The sequence below is a fragment of the Mastacembelus armatus genome, chromosome 5 (assembly GCF_900324485.2).
Source record: "Mastacembelus armatus chromosome 5, fMasArm1.2, whole genome shotgun sequence".
NCBI classification, from domain to species: Eukaryota; Metazoa; Chordata; class Actinopteri; order Synbranchiformes; family Mastacembelidae; genus Mastacembelus; species Mastacembelus armatus.
Window position 1 is genome coordinate 2,854,956 of NC_046637.1, and position 20,428 is coordinate 2,875,383.

At 38.9% G+C, this 20,428-nt stretch overlaps 1 protein-coding gene across 1 annotated transcript; it reads left to right on the forward strand.

Annotated features, from left to right (window-relative positions):
• Positions 1 to 4,962: 4,962 nt before the first annotated feature.
• On the forward strand, positions 4,963 to 7,785 carry lsm3 (LSM3 homolog, U6 small nuclear RNA and mRNA degradation associated). Its single transcript, XM_026308137.1, has 4 exons — positions 4,963 to 5,016; positions 6,161 to 6,271; positions 6,469 to 6,564; positions 7,052 to 7,785. The coding sequence occupies exons 1-4, from the start codon at positions 4,996 to 4,998 to the stop codon at positions 7,130 to 7,132; spliced, it is 309 nt and encodes a 102-aa protein (XP_026163922.1). The 5' UTR covers positions 4,963 to 4,995; the 3' UTR covers positions 7,133 to 7,785.
• Positions 7,786 to 20,428: the final 12,643 nt, after the last annotated feature.

Here is a 20,428-nt window from a genome sequence, read left to right on the forward strand (position 1 = left end):
GAGGGAAAAGCACACAGAGTCACTCACCTTTAACTCTGTGCCATACTGATGATTTAAATCATTAATGGATATGTCCATACTGTGTCAGCTGTGCAAAGTATGCAGATGTTTTCAGAGGTTTCAGACACATTTTTTCCAATAAACTGGCCTGTGTAAAAGGTGTCAAATGCTGGTTTAGACTATCTGATCCTTAACGAGGGTGGTTGGCATTTACAGAGCTGTATATATGGGTAAGTGTACATAGAGGTTTAGTGAATCCTATCTGCACGTGAATTGTTTGACATAAGAAGAGCTAATGGAGCCTGGTGTCTCTTCTTTGGGAGCGGCCTGATTTAAAAATAATTTAAAAAAAAAAAGATTATAAATGAAGAAACTCCATAATTAAATAAATGTAATAGAAATGTCAAACATCCAATACATGCCTTTACAGCATCCTGGACTATATGTACCAACATTCAGTTCCCCATTCAGACTTTGTCTCTCTGCATGATTTGGTGCTGCTGATGGGATGCTCATATTCAAAGGGCAGTGTTATTCATTTCTTCTTGCAGTTTAGAGAGAAAAATGAAGTGTAGGCATCAGTGGGTCATGTGTCCTCTGAGGCCCATCTCAGCCTGAGAAGAACTGCTGTGACTGAAGTCACCGTGTGACCTTCTTTTTCTGTGTATTTGCCAATGAACAAATATTAGTATGTACATGTGTAAATCCGTCTGTTTTTCAGTCTGCTCCATTGACTTTGACTTCATCCATAATTAAATTCAAATAAATCAGGCTGTCAGTTACTGCTGTAATATGAAGGACTGGATGACATTTTAATGACTGCAGGGCTATTCTCAGGTCAGTCCGGACTAACAGGTATGCACTTTCATCCCTCATATTCAACAATTAATTGCTCTTTTTCTGTACCCTTGACTTCCATGTCTGGACCCTCATCTTCTTGACAAAGTGTATTTTTAGATGCATGGAACATAGATCTCAGCTTGAATATATAGAAAATGGTGGGTCATGGAAACACACCTACAAAATGAAGATAAATACAGCTAATATGGGCTAATTTGAATTTTTATTTTTTTGTTGCATTAATATTTAACCTGATTCCAGAGCTTTGCATGTCTGGACACATCTGTTTCCAAGATTTAGAAACAGGTCATTTATCTTTCTGTGACAGAGCGATAAAGATGGGAAAACTTTGCATAAGCTCAACCCCACCCCAAAAATGTACAGGAAAAAAAAGACTTTTTGACAAATAGTGAACTGCTTCTGTGACTGATAAATCTCACCTGTTAGGGCAAAGCAAAACACTGATGAATTGAATAATAAAGTGGGGGAAAAGCAATTTAAAAATAAATGTCAACCATCTACTGATTCTCTATTATGTAATATCATTATGCAAATGAAAACACACCATTTTTGTTTGCATAATGATATTACATGTTGTCCCAGTTACAATAGAGACAGAATGGAGATTTGAAATGCTTTATTATAGAGTTTTTGTTTTCAGAATTTGTATTTTATTTTCATGAAAACAACTTGTTCGTTTAGCCAACAGTTCACATATGAAGATAAACTCTTAGTTAATGTTCTGGCGCTGAAAATGGGACTTCATGTTTGTGCCAGAGTTTTCCAGCAGGCTGTGAAGCTGTCTACGCTGAGCAGAAACAGATCAACGCTGGCGTCACAGAATAGTTGTATTTTTCTTTACCAGACTTACGAGACGTATTTTTAAGGATCAGATGAATTTGTCAGAGAATTGAAAAATACATTTGGTGCAGGAAAATACAATTGGTCTCAGGCTTGTTTCTCCTTATTTTTTAGAGTTTGGAGAACCTGCCCACTGGATGTTGTGGTTTTGAACAATAAGTCGTTATGTCTTTTGTCTGGACTGTCATCTTCTGCCATCGGCCACTGATGCATGACCTTGAATGTGAGTGGAGACTGAACCTGTGAAAGTTCATTAGTGATGACCTATCTACTAGAATTACATGGCAGCTTGATCGTAGAAGCATTATCAAATAACTTGATGCTAAATCAAAAGCAATTCAGGACGGTTTTAACAACAATACACAGCATATAAACTGTTCCACCTTTGCTTTCCCTGCAGAGTGTTTTCTTAACTGGGTCACAGAGAGATGAGTCTGTGTGAGCAGCAGACTCATCTGCTGGTGGCAGATTTCTTTAGCTGCATCTGTCCTCTTCCAGATGGAGAAGATGTTATTCATGTAAATGCGTCAGTGTGAGTAATCTCCTTGAAACAATGCAGATGAGCAGTGCTGACGAGGTGTGAATGTACTTTAGGTGAGCATTTAGGGTTGTGTGTGTGTGTGTGTGTGTGTGTGTGTGTGTGTGTGTGTGTGTGTGTGTGTGTGTGTGTGTGTGTGTGTGTGTGTGTGTGTGTGTGTGTGTGTGTGTGTGTGTGTGTGTGTGTGTGTGTGTGTGTGTGTGTGTGTGTGTGTGTGTTTGCAGGATAATGAGCCTGGACAGCTGTGGCTGGCTTAGCCTATCTAAAAGAAGGCTGCTCATCCCCGGCTGGTTTGCTCTTTCTGAGGTTAAACACATGGTAAAACTTTATTTTGTGAAGTAAATTATTAGCAGGTTAATCATAGTTTGGTTGAAAGTGACCCATGACTTTTCTCTCTCTCCTAATCCCTCTATACTTTCATTTATTAAATGAATATGATATAGTATTTTTAAAAAACAGTATAGTGTATTTGAGAAAACATTTCCTTTTTGGAAATCATTCTGCATTTTCGGCATTTAGGTGTCTCATGGTAGAAGTTTAGGAAACATGTTTTTCACTGACTGTAACTTACCAGCATTACTTGTTTCTATTAGAAGCACTGACTGGACAGGAAGGGGAGTATTTGTGCTCCAGCACTGACATGCTGTGGCCATAGATGAGATTGCATTTGCCTGGTCTTCAACAGTAAGTCAGCTTTGTTAATATATTACCTCAAAATCCATTATTGGCAATTCTATTGTTTTTGCAAGCGGCTCTGAAGATATGAAGGAAAGTTATTTCATAGGCAATTTATTTATGTTTTATTAATTGATATTTAGTTTCAAATTTTCATGTTATGCATCTGAATGAATAACAACTACATTTATTAATGTACCTGTACTCCACAACAGGTTATTTCATCACCAAAAAGATTCAGACAACTTGTAAAATTGATTATATGTCTTTAATTTCCTTAATAAACACCATTTTATTTTCTACATATTTACAGTGATGTTGATGATGTCAGTGATTCTTATGGTTTAGACTTTAAGTTTTTACATGAGGACACAGTAACCTCTCAGCAACGAAAACAAACTGATTCACTGTCTGCTGATGTTAACTGTGCGTCTTTCTGTGCTTCGCCGCCATCCTGTGGCCGATCTGAGTCACACCGGGTCCTACAGGGGAGAAAACTGAAGGGAGGAGAAGAAGGTGGATGCAAATATTGTCATTACTCTTACAGAGGTTGTACTGCACCACAGTGTCAGGATAAGAGCATTGGCTGTTTAAACTTTAAATTAACAAAAGTGCCATCAGACAGGGTGACACCAGCTTTGAGTCAGATGTAAGGTAGTTGCTGAGTTTGGTGTGTAGCAGTGATCTCTTCCACCACAGAGCTACTCTGCAGCTGAGGGTGGAATGGGTAAAACCACTGCTCTGTTCTGCCTCCTCCACCTCCACCCACACCCAGTATGGAGCACTGGGCTGCACTGGGTGAGGAGGCGCACATGCACGCACATAGATACACATTTATTCTATACAGAAACAATGAAATGCAAAGCAGAATGTGATCTACACAAACCACTGAACAGAGTTTTTAGTTTGACCTAAACACACACTCATTGTATTATAAATCATTTCTTCTGTTGTTTTTTTTTTTTTTAGAGCCAAAAGAAACGTGCAAAAAAAAAAAAAAAAAAAAAAAAAAAAGACATTTTAGTCACAGCTGAAATGATTCATATCAAAATAGCTGCTGGTTATTTTTCTGATAAATGACAAATCCATTATTTTTTTCATTTCTTTTTGAATTGAATTGAATTTGAGCCTGTAAACCTATAAACTTTTAAAGGTTAAATTTTAATGGAATATACTAATGGAATAAACTTAATAGGCCTCAAACATTTTATTTTTGAAGATACATTTGCAATTCACTAACCACATTTACAAACTATAACAAGTCATTAAATGTATATAATCGACCATAGTGTCAAATATCAAAGCATTGTTCGCTTTGTAATATTAACCCGCTGAATGTCCTATTTATTCTAACCTGGACTCACAAATGCTCTGAGCATAATTTCACTTCAGTCTGAGTGTGAATCTGACTCTGCGCAAATACGACAAGAAGCTGCAGAACAAGCTTTAAAATGGGTGATGAGGACAGTTTCGGTAAAGTAGCAGGAAAACGATAAAGTTCATTGTGAAATGACAACTGACCATTGGAGTGTCGGACTGTTCGCAGCGCCGTAAAGAGACGTGAATGACGGAAACGTCTAGAAGCTCAACATCACGTAACGGGTTGCCAGGTTTGCACGTCGGTTTTGTCCAGCTATGGAGGAAGTAGCGATTGTTTACTTATTTAAACACACTAATATCACTTCGTATGAATAGTGTCCTGCTTTTAAGTCTTGAGTGTTTAAAAAATACATAAGTATTATCAGTATGATGCACTAACTAGCAAGTAAATGTACCATTGTCAGTTAATTCTGATGCATTAGTTTCTAGGTAGTATCTTATTACTGTATGCAGTAGTTTAATCTTTTAAATTACTATTCCCGCCATTCTTTAATCTCAGTATAGTCTATTTTATGTAAAATTCTAATACGTAAAGGAAATCAGACAAATATAGTGAGTCAAAATGCTGATTTATTTGCTTAATACAGAAAACATTACTTAAGGAGGTGCAGGTCTTTCCACTGAGGTTTGAAAACGTGTGTTTTTCCAGGGACCTGGCAACCTCCGTACCGGTCAGGCAACACGACGCAGACTCAAAAATCATGGCGGACGAAGTTGAGCAGGTTGGTGCAGCAGCGTTTGGTTGTACTGTTATTCTCTAATAAAAGGTGCATTTAACTACCACAAAACTAGCACCAAAGCCGTGTTTTACTAATGGTCGTGTTTTTGTGTGGTTGTTCTGTTTCTTTGTTTGTTGCTGGTTGTGTTAACGGCGCAGCGGCCTGACAAACAAGCTAACTAGCTAGCTAAGTTAGCTTGTAATGCTAAAGGACGAAATGTGTTTTGTTGGTCAGGCAGAGTTCAGCTTTGTATTTCCTTAAAAAAAAAGAAAATTATAACACTACAGACAAGAAAGCACGAAGATATGGTTAATAAGTTCGCTGTTTGATTTAATTCCACTGAAATAGTGTTGACGTTGATTTAATGCAGAAAATAAATTAAATCTCATTTTATTCGCTTTTATTCTACAGCTCAGTGTCTTGTCCGCTTTCAATCTGGTTACCAAGAGACTTAATTGTCCTCTTATTGTTAAAATAGTGAACTATCAGTCGCATGGAGTTTCACAGCAAAGGGATTTGTTTGCTGAACATGTGGGTCTTCAAACGTTTTTTTCATTTTGCAATTAGATGTTAGATCTGCAAATTGGTCATGTAATTACAAAATGCATTTTGCAGCTGGAAATTTTTCTTTGTATATTTGAAATGAAAGTTTCATGTTGTCAAATAATTTAAAAAGTGACACCAAATGTGTTTTGTCTCACTTGCTAACCAAAATACAGCTTTGATTTAAATTATTAAGATAGCTCCTGATTATCTTTCTTCCAATTGATTAATCCGTACATGGCTATTTTCACTGATATCTGGCAAGATCCCATATTGACATTTCATTAATCAAATACCTATTAATCTATATTTGTATATGTATTCATTCATCAAAGCTTTGATTTTCCTTTGCCGTATTTTCTGTATGAACATTTCCAGATGCTTGGGTTTGGAAATATGGACAACTCGTGAAAGGGATACAACTTATATTTGTCCTGTGTGGATGTAATCTGAGTGTTTAAATAAAGGCCACAGTGAACATACTGTGCACTGGGTTTAATTATGAAAGTAGTAGTGCACTGAAGTGTCATTCCTCTTTCTCTTTGAAGTTGTTGTGATCTGTGTCTGTCATAGGTCTAACAAATGTCTTTTACATGTGCTGCAGCAACCAACTACCAACACGGTCGAGGAGCCGCTCGATCTGATCAGACTCAGTCTAGATGAGAGGATCTACGTCAAGATGAGGAATGACAGGGAGCTCCGTGGCAGGCTGCATGTAAGCTACGGACAGCATCTACCTATGCTGTCTAAAAAAACACTGAAACACCTGGAGTTGTGTGTGGTTGTGTTGAGGGTTTCCCTATTTTAGACTGGAACTGGAAAAAAAAAGATTCTTCTGCTGTGTTTCTTGTGCCCTTGTTTGGCAAGCTGCTTCTCGCAGTTTACGTTTATGGTTGTTTCTGTCTGTCCCAGGCCTATGATCAGCACCTGAACATGATCCTGGGTGATGTGGAGGAGACGGTAACAACAGTAGAAATTGATGAGGAGACTTATGAAGAACTCTACAAGGTACAAACACTGCAGCAGTACAGCTGTGTTAGCTGCATTGTTTCACTTCCACATAGGTAATCTCATGCAGTTATAACAGAGGTAACAAAGTAATATATATATATATATATACACACACACACATATATTTATGTATTAGCCTTTATTGACATTAAAAACCAGAATCCAGGTGTTTTTGCCCTACTGTGAAATGAGTGGAAGGAGGATCTGGTCTTTTTAAGATCACAAACAATGAGGCTGTGAAGATTTATGCATGCATATTAAAAAATCCATTCATGAGTCAGCAATGGCTGAGTCCAAAACCCAGGTACGGGGGGGAAAAAAAAAACAAAAAAAAACCTGTACCACAACATAGAAAATCCCAGAAGCCATCATGTTAGTGTTAGCAGTCACTAGCACACCAAAGGCTCGGAAGTATTTCAGGGCCTATGGAATATTTTCAGATTTTCTCAAACTATATAGTAAAAGCTTTTTTGTGTGTTTTTAGTCAACCAAGAGGAACATCCCCATGCTGTTCGTCAGAGGTGATGGCGTTGTCCTCGTAGCGCCACCTCTCAGGGTGGGCTAGCCCTGACCACTTCCTGTTGTGGAGGAGTGTTTGTGACAGGTAGAAAGTTTCTAACCCTGAGGGGGAGGATGGTGCTGTCATGAGAGGCTGAGATAGGTGGAGGGCTCAAAGATCATCACTCTCCTCAGGTCAGCATCATCCTCCGATCATGACCTGAAGGTCAGAAACTTCACAAAGCTCAACTTCCTTTTGTGGCACTGCAAGGATATAAAACGTGTTTTGAGTTAAGAAAAAAAGTAAGAGGACTTCTGTTTTGGATGTAGATGATTTAATGGTTTCAAGTAACTGAGCTACTTCAGGTTTGTGTATGTACGTTTGTGTGTGGTCTGTGTGTGCGTGCACACAACAACTGGTTTGGGCCCCTGGTTTGAGCCTATTTAAAAAGTATGACCAGACAAAAAAAAAAACCTGCAGGGGGGTTTTATGTGATTCTTAATTTTGAAATTATTTTATAAGTCAACTTTTATGTTAATTCAAAGCAGAAGTCTTGCAGTTATTCCAGATATTTGGGAATTAGTTTGAGTCCTAGTTTCTTTTTTCTTTTTATATATATTTTTGTAGTGTGTGGGAGCACATTAATGCTCAGATATGTAAACATTTGATTTTGTTTTATTTTGGTAAACTTGAATAAAAAAGGTAATTTAAAAAAGAAAGCTATTCAAGTCTTGAATTAATGCAAATTGAAACTTTTGCTCTCATGATTATTAAAGTTTGTTTTTGTTTGCTGCATAATTTAAAATGGGCTAATACTCAGCATACTGAAAAAGGTACATTTCTCACAGTTTGATTTAGAAACTAACAGTTTTTTTGAAAAATCCGCTTTATACTACAATATACAACAAAACATACAGCTCCTATAGAAAATCATCAAAGTCTTCAACTGTTAAAATAAATAATATCCAGTGTTTTCCATCTGTATCTAAACATTATTCATCCTCCACATCAAAGTGCAGATCCTGAACCATTATTAAAATGTGTGGAACACCAGGTTTGGATATGTTTAGATTAACCAGTCTAAATTTGCTCATGTATAACCAAGTGACCTTCCTAATCACACACCAGGTTAACAAGTCCCCAGCTGAGATAAACTAGTAGTTTAAATAAGACTGGTGGTGTAAACCAATTGTGAAAGATTCTTGTATGCTTGTGTTTTAACCACTAGATGGCAGTATAGAGCTAATAACACATGGTCATCTTGTTGAGCATATGAGGATGTTATGTGAATTGAATTTGAATAGGCTGTCTTCAGTCTGGCACCTGAAGGCCTTCATTTGTCTGCAAAATTATATATGTTGCCAAACAGGTCCAATAGGAACATGTCTACGTGTTTCTATGCAAAGACGGCAGCTGGGTAAGACGGTGTCTCATCCAGGCTCCTCTGACACATGTTTGTGTGGTAACATCAGCAGATTTAAAATTCTACTTTCTAGATTTTGCGCCAGAGCAGATGGCAGCAAAGTCTTGTAGCTCCTGAAATTCTGCAAAACAGGGCAGAATGCATCTATAGAACAACTGAGGACATGTGTAAGTCCATATCTGTTTTTTTTTTTACTCCTGTGTTTTCTACAGCAAAGTGTATGTACTTCCAAGGCGCTTTCACTGTAATGTAACATTGAAAGAACAAGGCCTTTCATTCACTTTAACAGAGAACACAAAATCTTCTTACTGCATAATACTTTTGTAAATGGTAAACAACTTCTTGTAGCACAGTGAAAATTATTTACTAATGTGACATCAAAAAATAACTTCCAGTTATCAGTCTTTTGTGGATCTTTCAGTCGTGCCACATTTCTAACCCTAACAATTTATACTATATGAAAAAATAAATGTGAAGTATAGAAAATCTTGGTATATAATCAACACTGGCATTTCCTCTCACCTCCACCCCACATTCTAACAAACTTAGAGGATTTAAACAGTGTATTTGACATTACAGCGTCTTCCTCCACCTCCATCACAACACCTGATGAGAGGTTATCATTTTGAAGAGCATACTAAGGAGATGAACCTTTAAATGTCGAAGAGCTTTGTTCTTTCATTGTTGGATATCTCAGCTTATGAAGCACCGACAGACAGGACTAACCTCAAACATTATGTCATTCAGTTCTTTGCATCAGCCATTGAATAAATACCTCATGCCTCGCATGCATTGACACTTGTGTGAGAGAGATTTAATAAGCTGTAATAATTGCATCTGTGATGTTAGACGCCGCATTACTCGACATTCACACTCACGCTAAGAATGTGTCTGATGTGGTTGAAGTTATTCAAATCTGCTTTTGTCACTTTGCCTTCAGCCGCCAAGAGCATCACCACCTCCTGGCCTGGTCATTTATGGATTAGATAGGTGATTAGAAGGTTTTTGGTTGGAATCTCCAAGTTATGCTTTGATATTTGCACCAAAAAAGACTCAATGTACTGCTTCTGCTTGTTGCGTGCACTGTTTGCAGTTGTATTTAGCCATATTTTTTTGTCAAAATATGAATTTTTCAAAATAACGATCATACAACAGCAGTCAAACTGGTGGGGTTGCAGTAATGTTTTGAGAACTGGCTGTAGATTTGTGATTTGAGATGCTGCAAGTACCCAAAGGCAAGGTGTAAGACCAAAATGCGGTTTTGATAAGAGCTAATTCTTTTTCTAGCTACTACTTCCCTGTATACATGTGTTTTTTATTTTTCTGGGACTAGAAATAATGTAGTTTTGATGCAGAAGTAGAAGAGTTCTATAATTTATCACTGGTGTGTATTTTATGGCGTCAATGGCATTATTTAATGTTTGGAAATGATGTCAGGGTGCATATTCAGCAGCAGACCCAGTACTGTTGGGTTCTTATTGACCCAGGATATTTAATTCTAACTCGCCACAGGGACAAAGAAAACTAGTGATCTCTGCCTTTACTGATCTTAAGCGCTCAATATCTGACCAAAATGTTTTCATTTTCCATCTGAAGCTCAATTTATAGTTGATGCAAGGACTAATGGCAGTCCTGCCATAGGTACCTGAAGTGTGAGTTTTGATTTATACGCCAGAGTTAGATTTCACACATTGATATCATCTCCACAGGTAGTGTACTTGTGGTTTATCACAGCCTGTTCTGGGAGACTGAAATAAAACAGTAAGTGCACCATTAAACTGAAATATTGGGCTAATAAAACTGTGTTGAGCTGCAGAGTTGGGTGATAATTTTCGGAGAGCCTGTCACTACAGGTGATCTTTCTCATCTTACACACAGACACTTGATTTATTGGTATGTGAAATTACAGGAGCTTGATTGGAGCTACTGCTGACGTGCTGCTTTCACTGTGCTGTAGACAAGGTGTAAAACTTTCATAGCAGCATGGAAACTTTTTTTTTTTTTTACCCCGGCAGTGTTAACAGACAGAACATGACCATAGATGTTGATAAGGAGAACTGGAAATAGACTCACAATTTAGGGTTGTCACATGCAAGCACTGTGGACAGGAATAACTGCAGACACAAGGACACATTGCACACGTAAGCGCGCACACACACACACACACACACACACACACTCACACACTAAATCTGCTATGAGATAGGCATGTGACCTACATATGCAAAAATAAACCAATTTAATGGAACCTTGGAGCATTGCATCCTTGAATTAATAAACACACACTGCATCACCTCTCACTGTGGTGTCAGAAATATCACTAGTCTCCTACCGTCTACAGCCTATTTCTGGATTTAACACTGAGCAGTGGAACAGAACTACAGTATGTTTCTCTATTTAATTTGACTGAGAGGTTTCTGAGGCTGAGTCCAGATGATGTTCTGTACTGATCGTTCGAGCTGTACTTTAAAATCCATGCAAAAATGTCCCCTATTTACCTGTGAGCGTAACATAAACAATTAGGTTGTGTGAGATCAACATTGCCCCTGGAAACCCACATTCAGCTGAATCCTTATGTGGGTTGTTTTTAACGGAAGAGCCCCACAGGTGTCCTTGAATGCAGATGCATCTCTAAGTTTGTGTTTTCATGGAAAGCAGGTTTAGTCAGATAGTGTGGCACCAGCAGCAACGTAGGTGTTAAGTGGAGCATATTTTGTGCTGGATAAAGTCCAGAGTTCGTTGTGCTCTGAACGTCCTCTGTCCTCCCAGTTACTGTGCAGGGAGACGGCTCCTCAGCGCTTTGTATTTCTCCCTCGTGTGTGTGTGTCTCATATGTTACATAAGATTATGTCATGACTACTTGGCAGAACACACACACTGTTGTTGCTATTTGCCTGCTATCCTTTTTCTCTCAGACTGCATGCCACATGTCTGAATGTGTGAGTGTGTGAGTAGGGTGTATGCATTGTGTGCATAAATGTGTGCATGCAGAAACAAAAATGAGAGTTTATTCCACTTTGGCGATGTACTTAAAGGTTCATGTATGTTGTGCCCTTGGAGTTTTGATAGCCACAGCTACAGTTGACTCTAAGTCTTATATGTGTGTAGTTTTGTACAATTAAAGACTTAATGAAGAACATGCAGTGATTGGTAGGACTATCTTTACACTCAAGAACTGAAATCAGTTACTTCTTTCTGCTAGAAAACAGTGATTGCGTATCATCTGTTAACGTTGTAGCTGCCACCTATATGTTTGTTTAGCTCAGCTTTTTGGCTTTTCTTGTTCATTTAGGTTGGTTGTGTATGAATGTCCATTTTCTCAAGTTTCAAACTAACACAAACATGCCCTGTGTGGAATCCAACACCCAACACCCAACATCTTTCTATGCAGTTCAGTAGTTGAGACAGGGTGTGTTTTCTAATATACGTATGTATGCAGCATGTAATGTGTTAAAAAGGACCACTTGTAGCATTTGGGTCTCTTCCACTAATACACTCTGGAGACTTGAAATTGTTCCAGTCCTGGTTCACCGTGCTGTGTTTTGTACCCTCTAACCTGTTGTTGTTTTTTGTTTTTTGTTTTTTTTCACTTAAAAAGTTTAGGATTTAGAGCAAAACCACATGTTGTTGTGGTTTTGCTGTTGAATGTTTATGTGTTTGGTGTCGTAATCCTACAGTACTAGTGTTTATGTGATAATAACCTCCTGGAAGCCAGAATGCTTCTGTTATGTGTCATCCAGTTGATGATGACTGCTCAGTACATAGATCACAAACAGAGAGCAGATGTACAGGCAGGAACAACCACTCTGCCAGTTTATTTGTCAGCAATTTCACTGAAATGCAAAACTAAGAATTGAAATTATTATGCAGAAACAAATCAGAGCTTGAAAACACGAATTTCCCTTTGCAGTAATACAGTTTTCTTATCTCATCTCATCAGTGCCCCATGTCCTCTGTTTCCAACAAGTAAGCTGAAAATAACAGCCCTAAGGGATCTGTTATACAAGAAAGGCAGAAAGACGGCCAGAAAATACCAAGACGTCTGCCTGTGTGTGTGTTTTTGCATGTGAATTGGAGGTGCCACTTTGTCTTAGAGTTTATATTAAAACTGTACAAAACAAAGTGACAGTTGCTTTGAGTAATTAGGTCAATGCCTAATCCAGATTCTCTATGACAGTGTTCTTCGCATGCAGTTGTTGTTGTTTTTTCTCTACTTTTCTAATTCCTGGTCATGCGGTAAAAACACAGGAATTATCAAATGACCAAAACTGAGTCTAAATGTAGCCAGAACAGTTCAGTTACTGCCAAACCCAGACAGTCAGCTAACCTTTTCATGTGACAGCAGGGTGTGTAATTTGTGGTTGCATCACATAATCCTTCCATGACAGTGGAATGTGGAGGATACGGCATTATATAATCTTATGAGAAATAACATGCTCATATAAATTTTGTTCCCACATCATGTATTTGGAGTGTTTCTCATTTCTCAACATTGTAAGAGACTCATTCAGAGAGACTCATGTTTCCAGGCATTCATACCTGGAACTGCCCAGTATGGCCACAGTCTTCTGCAGCAGCACCACTGGAACAGTGGATGTTTTCACTTCAACTGTAGTTGTTGTTGGAAATAAAAAGACATTACATGCAAAGAAAAATCTCTTTGGTTTCTCTGGCGGGCCACAGGAATTAAACCAACAACCTTTTGGTCAGACGCCAGCATCTCAGAAGCTACTGCTGTTTCTGCTCTCGTTCAGGAATGAAGGGTTCGGGGGCTAATGAGTTTGAATTCCTCTGAAATTGTCTACTGGCACAGTCGGGGGGACGTAGAGGACACGGCACATTTTTATATTGTTTACTCCTTTGAGTTTCACCCATTAAGTGGAGCTTCAATTAGTTTGTTTTTGTTATTCCTTCTACTATTATTCTCTATGGTGTAGAAACTATAGACTCCAGTTATTTTAACCAACACTTTATTTTAGGTTTTACAGAAATATTTACTTTGCTTCATATACATACAAATACCACTCATTTGTACTGGAAGGAGCTCAGCACAGCAGTGTTTACATGCCTGTACATCTCCCCCCAAAATTAAAATCCAAATCATACAGTGACCTCTACAAGAACCTAAATAATAATTATTAAAATGCATGTATTGTTGTATAGGTGAAACTAGACTTGTAGGAGCTGAAACCTACAAAACACATTCATGAGACTTCACCTTATTAACCCAATTCAAAGGTTAACAAGAGCAGAGTGTAGTCTCCTCTGCAGTCAGACTGTGGATGGAAAGAGCTGCTGCTTTCTTGATATGGACTCTAATGTCTGGTTGCTGTTTCAAACCTTTTGTGGCTGAAAAAGTTGTTTTTTGCGCTTTATACCGGGGCTCCGTGGAGTGTTTTGACTTAGCTTGTGTTTGGGGTTTGGAGGTCTTGGCTGCTCCTGGGGAAGAGGAATCTGTGCTCCTGAGTTTCACTGCTTTGGAGTGAGTCCTGCTCACCACAGCAACAGGCAGTCTGTGAAACAGCATGTGGTGTGGTTAGCATGTCAGGGCCTATTAATGAATACAGCTCTTGTCTCGTTATGGCCGTGCCAGCTATACTGTGTGTGTCTGGAGGAGTTAGTTTCACACTGTTGACTTCTCACTGGGCTGTTTTTCTGAGGGTTTTTGTTATAGAACAGTGTGTGGGATAATGTCATGTATGCTGTAATTTTCAGGGAACAGTGGACAGACGTTATTTCATTGTGGACAAATAGAATTCATGTTTTTGAGAACTGGAGGTTTGTGGTTGTATCCTGCTAAGCAGAAGCACAGAGCTTTTGTTTGAGGGAGAATATGAAGCAGTTTGGAAATAAAAGGACAAGTAGGTAGGATATATTGTACACGCAGGTGCTGGTGCTGTGTTAGCAGGTTATAATATACCCATGACCGAGGTAATGAGGCCTTACCATGATGGGAAACCACTTATACCGTGAATGCATCACATGATCTGACCTCAGCAAACTGTTGCCCTTTTGTTTCCAAATGTTTTTCATTGTCATGTTATTTTATTAACATGCTGATTAATTGTTATGTTGAAAACATGTCAAGCCGTCAAAAGAAAGGTTTACCAGGCAAAAGAGTGGTTAAGCTTAAAAACCTTAAATGTGGGCCAGTTACAAAAACATTCTTATGAAAGAAGAATAAAAAACCCTACCTGAGATACAGCTCAACTCCAGTGAAAACTGCTGCAACGTTATTAATCACTAAATTCATTCTATTGATTAGAGCATTGAAGTCGCAGCAGCCTGAAATTGCACATTGCACTGAAAAACCTTAGCAGCTGTGATTTCTCTTTAAAAAGACAGAGGGGAATTAGGAGTCAGATTGTATTTGATATTTACTAAAGGACTGGCTGTATCCTTGCAGAGCAAATGGGTGAACAGCACTTGATGCATTAGAAATGATCAAAATATCAAATATAAATATAAAATATAGTTTTTAGAGTTGTAGCTGTTACATTTCTAACATTTTCCTTTCTGCACGCTTTGGGGGTTTGAGGTAATAATCAAAATTTCCAAAGCTGTTAAAACGAAAGTCAGAACATGAAAATCCAGATGATTTGTATGTATTTGTGTCAATTTATCTACATGGTTCCCAGGAGCAAGAAACCACATGATGTGGGTGCAAGGACTAACCAAGCCAAACCACTAAAGTGGGAGAAGCATGCAAAACATCTCATTTTATCAAATAGGAAAATAGCAGGTAGGCAAAGACGTTTTCATGAACTTTACCTTATGTACACAGTTTGTCCAGCACTGTAACTCAACATGTCCTGTAGTTTGCAGCATGGACTTTAACAAGAACAATCTGAGGAAAATGCTTGCAGATTTTTTTCTTTTGCAAGTTTGTAATACTTTGTAAATCTTCCATTTATATTTGTGTACTTGTACAGATGGAAGTTTGTCGTACTTCACATAGGACATTTACGATTTTTGGTCGACCAGCCATCGCCACAAAAACACAATTTCATGGCCCCTCTTTTTCTAAATTGACCATAATTGACTTGATTTTGGTCACTTAAGACAAAACACAGAAAGCAAAAACAGGGATGTGTCACGAGACTGATAGTAAATTCCACCACCAAATGGCGTGTAAGCAGTGTGTTTACAAGGAGAGTTTGTTAGTCTGAAAATGTGAAATACAAGCTCTCTATGTTTTTTGGATGATTCAATGACATCTCTGCTCTGCAGAATGTTTCACTCAATAAATATTTTCACAGTGAACTAGTTGAGGTGATCATTGTTGAACATTAATGATTTTTCGAGGCACCGAGGAGGTAAATGTCTCCATCCACACCTTTTTAGTGCAAAACTTCAAAGAAACTAAAAACCAGATGGTTCCAGACAAATGTGAAGCTCTTAATGATCTCTTATTGATTCTTTCATGGTGGATTTGTTTGATGGTTTTTATTTTTTTCCAGTTGTGTTATTTTTCTGTTTTCATGTTCCTCTTCTTCTGGTGCGACGTGGGGAGAAAAGAGGAAAAGTCTTCTTGAACTTAATCTGGAAAATGATTATGTACGCTTTCCCTTAGGGGAATCAACCACTCAGCTCTGTGGGCAGGGGTATGGTTGCTCCTCAGATCAGCTGATTAACTCTAACCTGCAGTGGTCAGAAATTCCTGGAGTTTTCAGCTGCTGGTTGATTGATTTGTTTTGACTGTGGAGTTTTGTGGCAACTGGCTTCCCAGAGTGTTATTGTGCCGCCACAAGGTCTACAAGAAACTGGCATTAAGGTTTGGACCACAGTGAACCATGTGGTTAACCACAGGCCAGGAGAAGGAGGACAGACGGAGAGCACGAGAGAAAGAAAGGAAAGACAGTGGATGTAAGATGAAACTCCATTACTTTCTCATTTCCTCCATGACCTCAAACTCTATTTTGTTACATTAGTTTTATTGCTAACAAAACCTCTAATCACATGAATTGCCTTTAGGTTAGTGTACACATTTTTCACGTGTCTACTGTATATGGATTTCATGGTTACAGATCCTAGCTGAAAGGCTCTGCTCTGTGCTGCTCTGTCCTGTAGAGGACAGATGGGGAGTTAGAGGAGGAAGGCAAATGTACATCAAGATGTACTGAGAGAAAATAAGAAATGATTAAAGGAGGAAAGGATATGTAGAAAGAGAACAGATGAGTGGAAGAAAACAAAGAAGGAGAGAATGATTTAGAAAGTATAAGAGAAGGATAATGGGTGAAGAGAAAAAAGGAAGTGAGACGAGCAAGAATAGTCAAAATTGAGGTGAAGGCAGGGAGAGGTGAGGTGAAGGTGGCAAAGATAAGAGAGAACAGGAAGAAGCAAGATGTAAAGATGAAGGAGTGAGTGTGGATGAAGGATTTACGGAGGCCAAGAAGCAGAGCGTGGACATAAATATATCTGGAAATGATGGGGCCAAAGAAATGATGGACACTGTTGCATTTTGCATTTTGTTTGCATCGTCTCTTTCCTTCTGAGCAAAACCACCTGACCAAGTGGCCAAACAGACGAAGTTTGCAACCACCTGATTTGCTTAGGGTGGCCAGCTGAGTCCTGTCCTCCAGAGTTTATCTCAGTGTTAATCTCATTTGCATTGCACTTTTAATATGAAACAAATTGCCTGCCACCACCTGCAGCCTGCAACACTTTATGGATTACAACCTGAAAGTGAACCTTACCTAGTGCCTGTCTGTAAGTCCTAAAACATTTTAAAACTTTAATGACCATGAAAATGTAGGTTGATTTAAACACAGCCCTGTTCAGTATGAAACAGGAACAGGAAATGAATGTAACCTATGCATGCATGCTCCGATGCAAGAACATGCATGACAGAAAAAGGGTCTGAAAGCTGAAACTGCTTAAAAATTCAACAACACAGCTGATCATTAGATCATTAAACTCTCCTGAATCCTATTCAGAAAGTCACATCCCAGTTTCCTGTGAGCGTCTGCATGTCAACTAGCTGAGGCTGCAGGATGTTACTGTCAGTGCATAGCTCACTGTAAAGCAATGATTTGTCTCTAGTAGTGAATATTTACAGGTGATTGTAGGTGGATGTTGTTATCTTTATATATATCTTTAAGCTTGTTGTCTCCAGGCTAATCTTACCAGCTGCTGAAATTCAGAGTAACTAGTTAATGAAAGTTGTATGTATTTGGACTGTGGTAGGAAGCTGGAGTACCCAAAGAAAACTCATGCAAGCAAAGCTAAAGCATGCAAACTCCAGGAGAAAAGGCCCCAGCCAGCACGTGTCATGTGTTGGCCTGCAGCTGCTTCCTAGTCTCTTCCTACTCCTGTTATTCTGAAAGTTGCCGTTGGCTTGAGAGCTTTTTCCGCTCAGCAATGTTTCATCCACCCCGAGAGGTGGATGCCACCTTCCATTTTGGCATGTAGCAAAGTGAGTGTTTAAAATCAATGCAAAGATGATTTATCTTTTGAATCTCTAGAAAAGCATCAACCATTTTGCAGTTTGCCATTTTCAGTGTCTTCGTTTTCATGAACTTGTCCCTTCTGACACATTTTGAGTTAACAAGTGACTGAGCAATCAAAGCCGCATGATGCACTTGCTCACGTGTACACCTGTGAGCTAAAATCTTCAAAACCAGTTGAAAACAGGAATTTTACTTGAATCCTTGGAGCTAAAAAATAAATACATCCAGCTATCAGCCCAGACTTCCTCTACATGATCAACCCTATAACTGTTTTACAGGCAGAGTCCAGACTTTGAACAGTGAAGTGTGTGTCTGTGACACCTCTGTTGTGTTTGCTGCACATCCATCTCTAGTAACTGCTTCTGTTTTCTCCCACTGGCTGTAGATAAAGTTAATCATCTGTTAACTTTATGAAGCATGTGTGAGTCACACCATCACTTCTAAAACAGATGCCTCATCTGGCTGATCACTGACCTTTGGCCTTATTTACTGCTCATCATACACTTCTGAGAAAATCAAGATGAGTTACAACTCTATCAGAGGAAAACGTTGTATCCTCAAATCTACTATGTGCAGGTTTCTCTTCTACAGCCTGAGAAAACAACCGACAGTGAGCAAATCACCAGACACCTTTTAAATTCTGACCAAATCAGAGCTATGTGGGCACAGTGGCACAGGTCCCCTCATGTCATGGGTAAGGCCCTTGATGATGTTACAGTTTTCAGAGGCTGCTGTTATGGCAGAGACCCAAATGACCTCAGTCATTAAGGACTGCTTACTATCTAAAAATCATAAATATAACAATTCATCCATCATCTATACCCCCTTAGTCCTAACCAGGGTCCCAGGGATCTGCTGGAGCCTATCCCAGCTCTCTTTGGGTGAAAGGCAGGGGTCCACCCTGGACAGGTCACCAGTCCATCACAGGGCCACATAGAGACAAACAACCTCACACACTCACACTCACTCCTATGGGCAATTTAGAGTCACCAATCAACCTGACATACATGTTTTTGGACTGTGGGAGGAAACCAGAGTACCTGGAGAAAACCCACACAAGCACAGGGAGAACATGCAAACGCCACATAGAAAGGCCCCTGATGGGTTTCAAACCAGGAACCTTCTTGCTGTGAGGCAACAGAGCTAACCACTCAGCCACCATGCTGCCCTAACAATTCAATCATTTTAATTCAATTATTTAAAAAATGTGTTTGTTTGACACCATAGCTTCATCTGAAAAATAAATTAGTAGCATAGTGTTGATATTTTTAATGTTTTGTAAAACAATAAAAATTTAGATGAAGTTACATTACTGTCAAAACATGTTGGTTATAAATTAGTAGAATAGAGACATAATGTCTTGGAGGCAGACTTAATATAAGTGTATGATTCAAGAATTTCTCAACAGATTTCTGTGGTCTGGATTTGGGAATTACTGTTTTTCTTATTGCGACATCTCATGTGTTTTTCAGGAATTGCTGATTATCTCGTGTTTGTCTCTCACTGATTCAGATCCAAGCTGTCTGGAGGTTTTCTGTCATAAGAGGTTTAGATAATTTTTATTGGCATCAGTATTAATTCATCAGATTCTTCAATAACAATAAAAATGTGTTACAACACATTTGCTGTAGAAAAGGGTAGCTGGGTTTTGTGTCTGCTCAGGGTCAGATTTGAGAAACTCTTTAGGACTTCTAGGATGTTTTGTGTCCAGGCAGGACTCATCAAACCAAACAAATCAGGTAGTGAACAGCAGCTTGCATGTGAAAAAGGAATTTGGTTGAGTGTGTGGATTGTGGTTTGGACATATTTTCCCCCCACTGATACATAACCAATCAAAAAGAGAGTAAACAGGAAATCATCAGATCAGACATGCTGTGTTTATCTTCACACAGCAATAAAATCCACAGTGGGAAAGAAACCTGAAATGTGAGCATTGGGTTTGGAAGCTGTTGATGTTTTTCTACAACTAATATGACCAGAAACAGTAAGACAAGCAAATGACTGAATAAAATATGGTTTGGATTTTGTCCTGTGATGGCACGTCAACCACATGTCAGACGCCGTTCCTGTCAAGTTTCGTTTATTAAGAATTCTCTTTATTAGGAGGAACCATAGGTGGAGTGCAGTTCCTGTCAGTGCAGAGAGGTGATTTATTTCCTCTGCCTTGGTGTCAGATACCTGGTTATGCTGCTGGGCAGAACACTGTATCAAACTCACTTTCAAATGGCTTGGACTGGCTGTACTTGTTGGGACTGTAGTTCTTTGTATGTTGTTTTCTAATCTTCAATGCTCTGCAAATAGTCTGCTGCAGGTTGATTGAGTTTAAATTCACATCAGGACACTTCTGTGAACAGTGGTCTGGGTTAGGTTATGATTTGGCAGGCTGGGGTCTCATTGTTGCATTTAATCTATCTTTAGCTGCTCTGGAACTCTGCACACTTGTGGTGGCTTTGGCTTGTGGGAGGATTTTTATTTTCTGTGTTTGGTTCC